The sequence below is a fragment of the Benincasa hispida genome, chromosome 9 (assembly GCF_009727055.1).
Source record: "Benincasa hispida cultivar B227 chromosome 9, ASM972705v1, whole genome shotgun sequence".
Classification (NCBI taxonomy): domain Eukaryota; kingdom Viridiplantae; phylum Streptophyta; class Magnoliopsida; order Cucurbitales; family Cucurbitaceae; genus Benincasa; species Benincasa hispida.
The window spans coordinates 48,749,315-48,759,250 of NC_052357.1; the positions used below are offsets into that span (position 1 = coordinate 48,749,315).

The 9,936-nt window shown below is 34.9% G+C and overlaps 2 protein-coding genes and 1 long non-coding RNA gene across 3 annotated transcripts; 1 reads left to right on the forward strand and 2 right to left on the reverse strand.

Moving 5' to 3' along the window:
- Positions 1–1,669: 1,669 nt before the first annotated feature.
- On the reverse strand, positions 1,670–2,880 carry LOC120085562. The gene is made up of 3 exons (XR_005483991.1): positions 2,699–2,880; positions 2,359–2,496; positions 1,670–2,202 (listed from the first exon to the last, which is right to left on the reverse strand). It is a non-coding gene; the product is annotated as an uncharacterized LOC120085562 (long non-coding RNA).
- On the forward strand, positions 2,340–5,942 carry LOC120085560 (oligopeptide transporter 1-like). The gene is made up of 8 exons (XM_039041596.1): positions 2,340–2,480; positions 2,619–2,734; positions 2,879–3,321; positions 3,474–3,571; positions 3,701–4,273; positions 4,399–4,666; positions 4,755–4,937; positions 5,042–5,942. Exons 2-8 carry the CDS (start codon positions 2,653–2,655, stop codon positions 5,660–5,662), a joined length of 2,268 nt encoding a protein of 755 aa, XP_038897524.1. The 5' UTR covers positions 2,340–2,480; positions 2,619–2,652; the 3' UTR covers positions 5,663–5,942.
- Positions 5,764–7,998, reverse strand: LOC120085561 (pentatricopeptide repeat-containing protein At5g66520-like). Its single transcript, XM_039041597.1, has one exon. The coding sequence runs from the start codon at positions 7,819–7,821 to the stop codon at positions 5,950–5,952; it is 1,872 nt and encodes a 623-aa protein (XP_038897525.1). The 5' UTR covers positions 7,822–7,998; the 3' UTR covers positions 5,764–5,949.
- Positions 7,999–9,936: the final 1,938 nt, after the last annotated feature.

A 9,936-nucleotide genomic window follows, 5' to 3' on the forward strand; every position in this document is an offset into this window, starting at 1 on the left:
AGGTTTTTTCCAACAATTCTCTCACTCATGGACTTTAAATATGAAGAATACCTAACAAGTAGAAATCGATATTAATTAGAAAGGAAACAACATTGTCACCTACTCTCATATCATCTTAAATCACCTGCTGACTCAAAAGCTTAAGCTAATGGGTAAAGATGAATTTAATTATATATTGTCATTGAGCTTCATTGCTATATTTGTGACGGTCCCTGGTAATTGCAATGGTAACATTTTTAGGGATAATAACCAAGTGTATAACATCATTTTTAATTGCAAATATAGTAAAGTCTATCAATGCTATACTTCTAACGTTGATAGACTCTTACCAGCAGTATGGTCTATCACTGATGACTCTTACCATCAATATGGTCTATCACTCATAAATTCTTACAAGTGATATGGTCTATTACTGATAGACTATTTAAATTTTGTCATATTTGTAATTCTGTTTACATCATGTTATTTGCTAATACAACATTGAGCCTCATTATTATATTTGTGACTGTCCCTATTATCTAATACATTGCAAAATAATAATAATAAAAAAAAAAAAAAAAGTAAGTAAATAAATAAAGCAAATTAGTTAGTGAACATATTTGATTTACTCAAAAGAAAAAATAAGAATAAATACAATGTCAAAAGAGAGCAGTTAAGTTCTTGAAAATACAATTTGAATGAAGACTTTGCATTTTCAAACCTTCACAGCCCATAGTTACTTATACTTAGAATTATCACTTCAGAAGTCTAATCTTCACATTACAACCTACACTACAGCGTATCTACATTTTTAATGCAATATGCCTAAAACCAGTATAGTTATTGGATACATTAAAAAGCACACATCTTTTCTAATCTAACTTTTTGCCTTTAAAAGTTCATTTAACCACAAAAAAATTTAGAATTTGTTCGGTAGAGAATTCAAATTTTGCTTTAGGTTAACAGATTCATTGAGTTCAACAAATATGTGTTTAGCAGATAATTCGAGTTTTGTTTCTGAGAACTATTTTCATATTCTGTGATCCAAATAAAACAAATTCTGAAAATAACATTTTTTATATTTTCATTGTATTTAGATTTTAAATTTTGAATTTTAAAGTGCAAAATTATATTAAATTTGGAACTACAGTATGTTATGTTATAAACTCAATTCATTTTTTGAAAAATACAATATCTATTATGTAATGTATTATAAATTATATAATATTACACAATAAAAATTATACAAAAAAATTAACATAAAACACGTTCATGAATAAATTAATAATGGTTTATTGTGAACTAATATTTTGTGGGTAACTAAATAATAATAAATACTATCAATCACATTTTAAAAAATTATTTAAATTAGAATCTAATTTCTTAATCTACTATCAAATACATATCTGAAAATATGAAATATAATTCTATTTTTAGAGAAAAATTTGAACCTTTGACTTTCAAGGCCCGAGGGCATGTTCCTCATCTAGTTAAACTAGGTTGAAATTGCTTAGTTGAAAGTTTAGTTTTACTAAATTTCTCACGAATTCATATATATTTCCAAAAATGTGAAAAGAATTGAGCTTTTTTTGTTTTGTTTTTTAGAAAAAGAAAAGGAAAACAAATGAAAATACTTATCTTGGACTTTAACCAAATTGTCCAATCATAATATGTCACATATTTTAATTCATTTTTATGTGTATAATGATAGTGGGATACGTAGAGATTTGTATATCTTAACATACATCCAAGTATCACTCGTCCCATACATCCCTCAATATCCCTCTCTTCATCTCTCTTATCCAAACAAAGCAACCACTTAATAAAATCATTTCCCACTCCAAATATTCCTCAAATCAATAATAAATCTAAAACAATCACTCCCACTTCCTAAAGTTTCAATCCATCCACACACAGGCAGATTCCCAAGAAAAACCATGTCCTTTCAAACCTTCTTAGTTCTTATACCACTATTGAGAAAAAATAATAATAACTTTTCTAAACATATATGAATCTATAGATTAAAAAAAGAAAGAAGAAAGGAATTGGACCACAACTTCACCTTGGTTGGAAGCCAGAACGGTGAGGGAGCACCATGCCTATCATCATCTTCTCGAGTTCAAAATACTTGTCCTTATCCTCAAGTTTAGGCCAAAAAGGCCCTCTTTTTAAGGAGCTTTCAAATGTGACAATATCAAAACCAGAAGATTTTGCAGTTGGGCCCTGTATAAAGCAATCCCCCCATGTGCTTAATAAATCCGTCCAGATTCAAAATTATGTCGAATAAAAAAGCTACGACTAAAAACTCATTTAATGTATTCACCAAAATGGTTTGAGTTTTTGAATAAATAAAATGGGAAAATATAGGTCTGAGAATACCTTTTTCTTGGAAAAATTTGTGGCCTCCATAGGCTTCTGAACCGCTTGCTTTGGGAGGTGCATTAAAAACCCACTTCTGCAAAAGAGTGAACAGCATCTTTTGCTCTTTTCATCGTATTTCTGTGAGTCCTAGAATGTCTTTTTTTAAAAAAAGAAAACAAGCATTATTATTAGAAGAGATTCTAGAGAATCAGAAAATAAAGTACATTTTTCTATATACTTTCTTGTTCTTTCTTATATAATAATACATGTAACTGCAGGAAGGAGAAGGAGAAGGAGAAGGAGAAGGAGAAGATGACAAAAGCAAAAGATGGGGATGGGATCCCTCAATTCAACCTACCAGAGGAAAATATTGAATCCAACTTCGAAAAAACTCGTGAGAATATTTCTGTTTTCTTCTTCCATGGAACTTTATCAGCATTTTCAACCTTTTCAAGATGAAAAAACATCTGGGTTCACATCCTTAAATATGAAGGATGATGTTTGATCAGAATAAGATTTCTGAAATTTGGTAATGCAGGGGAGGAGGCGAATGACAGTCCAATTGAGGAAGTAAGGCTGACAGTTCCACCAACTGATGACCCTTCAGAGCCAGCCTTGACATTCAGAACATGGGTTCTTGGGCTTACATCTTGCTGTCTTTTGGCTTTTGTAAACCAATTCTTTGGTTTTCGCCAGAATCAGCTTTATGTTTCCTCAGTTTCTGCACAGATTCTTGTTCTTCCTCTGGGAAAATTGATGGCTGCAACTATTCCATCTACCTCTTTTCGAATTCCACTCACCAAATGGTCGTTTTCCTTGAATCCAGGGCCGTTTACTCTCAAAGAACATGTCCTGATCACTATTTTCGCCAATTCTGGATCGAATAGTGTCTATGCTTTGAATATAGTCACGATTGTTAAGGCATTTTACCACAGAAATCTCCATCCTCTGGCAGCCATGTTGTTATCACAAACCACTCAGGTCTCTTCTGATTTACTTCATTCGGCTCACTAAGCCTCTCTATCTTTCGTTAGCTTCAGCCTTACTGTGTTTGTCCCATAATACAATACCCATTTTCATGTTTTGGTCGGTGCATTTCTAGTATATTTTTCTGAGTGATTGCCAATGAGCAGATGCTAGGATATGGATGGGCTGGGTTGTTCAGAAGATACCTAGTTGACTCCCCATATATGTGGTGGCCTGCAAATTTAGTTCAGGTTTCTCTATTCAGGTACTTTCTTCAAGAACTGAAACTTAGACATCTTTGCTAGTTAAATCTGAATCAAATGTTTTAGTTATGAAAGAGAACATTATCAACAAAATGAACCTTACCTCATCTCAAATATCTGGGAATTTTCAGGGCATTGCATGAAAAAGACAAGAGACCAAGAGGAGGCCATACAAGACTACAATTCTTCTTCATGGTTTTTATATCAAGTTTTGCTTACTACCTCGTCCCAAGCTACCTCTTCCCCTCAATATCTTGCATCTCATTTGTTTGTTTGATATGGAGAAACTCCATTACTGCCCAACAGATTGGTTCTGGCCTTCGTGGCCTCGGCATTGGCTCATTCGGGATTGATTGGTCAACTGTTGCTGGCTTCCTGGGAAGCCCTCTGGCCACACCTGGCTTTGCAATCGTCAATATCTTAATTGGATTTTTCATGGTCGTCTATGTAATGAACCCCATTGTCTACTGGTCAAATCTTTATGAAGCTAAGCGATTTCCCATGATTTCTGCTCACACTTTTGACTTCACTGGTAAAACCTACAATATTTCTCGAATTCTTAATGCCAAGACATTTGACTTAGATCAGGCAAACTATGATGGCTATAGCAAACTCTACCTCAGCGCCTTCTTTGCTTTTAATTACGGATTGAGTTTTGCCACATTGACAGCAACTATCTCACATGTTGCTCTTTTCCATGGAAAGTAAGCTCCACAAATACTAACTTTTTGAAATCAATTCTTCAACTCTGTTTTATAAAGTCATTCCTTACCTCATTTCAATCTTTTTGACCTTTTCTTCTGTCTTATACTTTGGAAAATGTGATCAGAACAATCTGGCAAATGTGGAGAAGAACAGCAAGTGCAGTTGGTGATCAGCTGGGAGATGTGCACACCAGACTGATGAAGAAGAATTACAAGGCAGTTCCTCAATGGTGGTTTTACACCGTACTGATGATAATGGTGGCTCTGGCCTTGTACGCTTGTGAAGGTTTCAACAAACAACTCCAACTTCCCTGGTGGGGAATTTTACTAGCTTGCGGGATTGCGTTGTTCTTCACCTTACCCATAGGGATCATTCAAGCAACAACAAACACGGTATGTTCAGGATAACACATTATCAACGTAGAGATTGAAAAATCACTCAGTCCACTTCTCAATGATTTTGCTTATCAACAATGTGCAGCAACCAGGGCTTAATGTGATTACTGAGTTGATTATCGGGTACATGTATCCCGGGAGGCCACTAGCCAATGTGACCTTCAAGACATATGGGTATATCAGTATGTCACAAGCTCTTATGTTTCTTAGTGATTTCAAATTAGGCCACTATATGAAGATTCCCCCGAGATCAATGTTCCTCGTTCAGGTAGTTCTTTTATTCTTTTATCTTCAACAAATGTTTATTCTAATTCACAATCACAATAACGGGCTGGAACTAATGTTCTTTCATCCATCAACTTGAATTTTTAGTTAGTTGGAACAGTAGTTGCTTCAAGTGTCTACTTTGGCACAGCCTGGTGGCTTCTCACAACAGTCGAACACATCTGTGATCCAGCCTTGCTGCCAGAAGGAAGTCCATGGACATGCCCTGGTGATGACGTTTTCTACAATGCATCCATCATATGGGGAGTTGTTGGGCCGCTCAGAATGTTTGGAAAGTTAGGTGTTTACCCAGAGATGAACTGGTTCTTCCTTATTGGCTTACTTGCCCCAGTCCCTGTATGGTGGCTTTCCCGCCGATTCCCCAACCAAGAGTGGATTAGACTTATAAATATGCCCATCATATTTGGAGGTGGTTTGGGCATTCCACCAGCTAGAGCAGTGAACTATCTGATGTGGGGTGTTGTAGGGATTTTCTTTAATTTCTATATCTACAGGAAGCACAAGGGATGGTGGGCAAGGCATAACTATATATTGTCAGCTGCTTTGGATGCTGGGGTTGCTTTCATGGGGGTTCTCATATATTTCACCCTTCAATCAAAGGATATAATAGGTCCAAACTGGTGGGGACTCGACAGCACAGACCGTTGTCCATTGGCCTCCTGTCCTACTGCACCCGGAATAGTGGCCAAAGGGTGCCCTGTCCATTGAGGTTCTCTCTGTAATAGAAGTCGTGGGTGTCTATAGTATTCTGCTATAAATGTTGATAGCACATTGGTAGGATATAGTGATCATGCTGTAATTCATTAGTTCACTAATCGAACTTCAAACAGGTCTAGGTATTTTCTTTCCATTGCGATATTATCATCCAAATTTCCTGCTATCTTGCTCAAGCTCGATAGAACTTAAATGAGGATAATTCATACCAAAGATTGTATCTGATGAATCAAAATTATCAGTTTCTCAAATATACAAATGAGCATTTGTGTCATTTACAACTACCAGTAATCACCGCAAGAACAAGAACCATTTTTGAAACAATGGAATCGGTTTCTATCGCGAACAACTATCTCTCTGGTACTGACAACTGATATGATCTTCAAAGCAGCATGGCAATCCTCACAGACACGTAGATTCTTCATGATCCTGATAATAGTTCCAGGTGCTGTTTTGATTAATCCAAAGACTACTGCTAACTTCTCGCTATGCCGATATAGAAACTTTTCTTTTTGGTCCTCTTCCATGTCAAGCAACACAACTGAGGTGTTGGGCACATATCCTTTGAGCTTCATTCGCTCGAGCAATTTCTCCCATGTCTTGAATATTTCCTCAGTTTGAGGATGGGTCTCATCCCCAGCAACAAAATTGTGAACCACTCCTTCCACCATGATCGAACTCCAGCCAGGAGTCTTTTTAACCCCTTTATCTCTCATCAACTTCCTCACCCGTGCTACATCCTCCCATCTCCCAGCTTCAGCATAGATGTTCGATAAGACCACATAGTATCCATCATTTAGAGGATCCAATTTGGAGAGGTGATGGGTGGCTTCTTCAGCCAATTTTATGTTTTTGTGAACTTTGCAACCACCAAGGAGGGCTCCCCAAACAACACCGTTAGGCGCAATAGGCATGTTCATGATGAATTCATGAGCCTCTTGCAGCAGGCCTGCTCGGCTGAAAAGATCAACCATACAACCATAATGCTCAATCCTAGGAACTATCCCATAATCCCTAGTCATGCTAGCAAAATATTTACGACCTTTCTCTACCATTCCCATATGGCTGCAGGCATGCAAGATACCAATGAAAGTCACTGCATTGGGCTTCACGCCTGTGTTTATCATTTTATTGAAAAACGCAAGAGCATCCTCAGCCTGTCCGTGCGCTGCAAGTCCTGCAATCATAGCTGACCATGAAACAACAGTACGTTCTTCCATGTTGTCGAAGATCCTACAAGCATCCTCCAGGCACCCACATTTTACATACATATCAATCAGAGTGTTACAAACACGAATATTTTTCTCATAGCCACTTCGGTTAGAGAAATCATGTATTCGTCTCCCCAAAACCAAGTTGCCCATATCAGCACAAGCTACAAGAACAGCCACAACCGTTACTTCATTGGGCAACAAACCAGCCTCTTCCATCTTCAAAAATAGATCAATGGCCTCCTTGGGCTTCCCACATTGGGCATATCCACCAATCATTGAAGTCCACGACCTCACATTCCTCTCGGGCATTTCAGCAAACAACTTGTACGCCCCCTCAGCATCACCCTTTTTAACCAATTGGGCTATCATAATATTCCACGTTATGACATCCCTCTGCGGCATTTTATCAAACACCTTCCGGGCAACTCCCATTTCGCCACACAACGCATACAAATGAACAATCATGTTCTGCAAGAACATATTCGATTGCAAACCAAGTTTCTCAACATACCCATGAACAACTCTACCATTTCTAACATCCAACAGCCTAGAACACGCTTTAAGAACAAACGAGCAAGTATAATTATCTGGGCAAATATCAAACTCACGCAAGCGATAAAAAAGTGAAATGGCATCAACAGGGGAATCTCCCTCGGCAAAAGACCTCAAACAAGTGTTCCAGAGGGCGACCTCAGATGCGTCCAGAAGGTCGAAGATTAACTTGGCGTAAGAGAAACTGGAATTGAGAGCACAAACAGAAGCAACCCGTGAAAGAGGGAGAGAAGAGAGGGGTGAATTGGTTTTGAGGAGATGGGCATGGACTTGCTTCAGCTCAAACGGGGAGGTGAAGTTGTGGAGAAGATGGGTCATCGGATTTGGGGTGGAAGAGGCTCTGTGGTGAAGAGGGGGTACGTGAAGTAGAGACAGAGAGCAAATCATTTCGTTTTGATTGGATACAGACGAATAGCATTCGTTTTCTTCAAGATCATCCGAACTAAGACTTCAAATTTTGGGGCGAAGACAGGAGACTTCAAATTCAATAGTGTGTAAGACCACGGAGTTGAGTCGATATCAATATATAATAAATAAGGCCCTATTCCTTGTATTTGGTTACTAAATTTAACAACTTTTTTAATGGTTTAATTTTGTAAATAAGTCATTTAAAAAAATATAAAAACAAAAAAGTATTTGACAACCTAATAAACCTTAAGAGATCGTTTGGTTTAAGGTCTTCTAGATGCTTGAGAATAGGATGTCTTTTGATAAAATGTATAGTAATCAAATATTTAGTTATGTATGAGAACAAAAATAATATTTGAGGATGTGTTATACTTTTTTATGCAATTATAAAGTATAAAATTAATAATAATTAATTTCAATAATTAATTTTCATTTGTTAATTTATTTTTATTATATTAAGTTATTAAATCAATTTTAAACTATTAAAATTTAACTAAATTTACTCATTCACCCTCCAGTTTAATATATTTATTATCAATTAATTTTTTTTATATTACACATTTATATTATCAATTTTTATTTAAAAAATATTTGTAATTAATTTAAATATTTATTTTCTTTTTTTTTCCTGTAGTTTTGTTAATTAAAGAGTTAATTAATTTAATGTAAATTATAAGCCTTATATACATACAAAAGTTGATATAAACTAATTGATTTTAGATCATCAAACAATGTTTTTAATTCTTTAAAAAAAACTATGATTATATATTAAAACTAGAAGTACAAGTGTATAAGATTGTTTAATTGAAAAAATTAACTTATTTTATTATTAGTTAATTAATATTTTTAAAGACTAATTAATAATTCTAATAAATAATTTATGATGTTAATGTATATTACCAAATAAAAGGGATTTAAGCAAATATAATTATGATTATTCATATTTTTTAAAAAAAATATGGTTTTCATATTAATTCATAATGTTGTAGAATAAATTATTATATTAGCATTATTATTAATAAAATTAATTATATATGTCAATTATAAATTTAATTAAACATATTATAAAAATTAAATAAATTAACCAATATCAACAAAGAAGAAAAATAAATAAAATGAAAATATAAAAAGTAAGAAAAAGAGAAATCATTGAAAATGGAGAAAACCTATCTATTTAAGTGGTTATGAAAAATCTCTCTAGGAATAATATGAGATGCTTTTGCTAAGATATTCTCATTCCCAGTGTTAAAAATTTTGTACAAAATTGTGATATAATATCATTTCTTATTCCCACCTCTTATTCCTATGAACTAAATGGGCCATAAAGGTATTATAATTTTCATTCTTAAGTTTTGAGTTTGATTTTAATTGAGTGGTTTCAAAATGTTACAATTTTACATTGACGTTCGAGTTTTATTTCAATTTAGTTTCTAGATTTCTAGTTTTAAGTTTTAATCTATTTTTCACTGAAAAGAATTATAACTAATTTCACTATTTCTTTTCATCTTTATTAGGAGCTGTTTGGGACGTTGAGTTGAGATAGAATGTTTGGAGTTCATATGTATTATGTAGGTGGAGTTCATATGTCTGTGTTTGGGGCGCAAAGTTATTTGGTCTGTGTTTGAGGTGCAAAGTCGAGTTCATATGTCACACCCCCGCACCAGATTATCCTCCTAACCTGAACGGAATGGTGACTACAGCAGTTACAAACCCTTTTGGTGGCACTTACTACCTATCTTACTTGTTAAAGATTGCTCAAAACCCTAAATACATACAGATTAACTCAGAACTTAACACATTTACATTATAGAGTTTCGCAGCATTATTCATACATGAATATTACAACTGAGTGAGCCCCATTTAGAATACTAGTCACTAGTCAGACAATGTGTACTAGCTAATATCGATCTTCAATTACGCTTCCTTTAACCTGTTTCTTTGAGTGGCAGAGCAGCAACAGAAAAGTCCTCTGGGAACTGACAACTATCTGGAAAGGAAAACATTTGAAAACGTGAGCTAGAAACCCAGTGAGTGACTTAATAAAACGTAAAACTCATGCTTAAACTGAAAGCTTGAAAACATAATACTGGAACT

Bases quoted from the DNA above. Each gene is read 5' to 3' on its own strand.
- LOC120085561 (XM_039041597.1), bottom strand. From the start codon at position 7,821: ATGATTTGCTCTCTGTCTCTACTTCACGTACCCCCTCTTCACCACAGA.
- LOC120085560 (XM_039041596.1), top strand. From the start codon at position 2,653: ATGACAAAAGCAAAAGATGGGGATGGGATCCCTCAATTCAACCTACCA. The intron at 2,735-2,878 runs GTGAGAATATTT...TTGGTAATGCAG, and splicing joins ATCCAACTTCGAAAAAACTC to GGGAGGAGGCGAATGACAGT. The intron at 4,667-4,754 runs GTATGTTCAGGA...AACAATGTGCAG, and splicing joins TTCAAGCAACAACAAACACG to CAACCAGGGCTTAATGTGAT.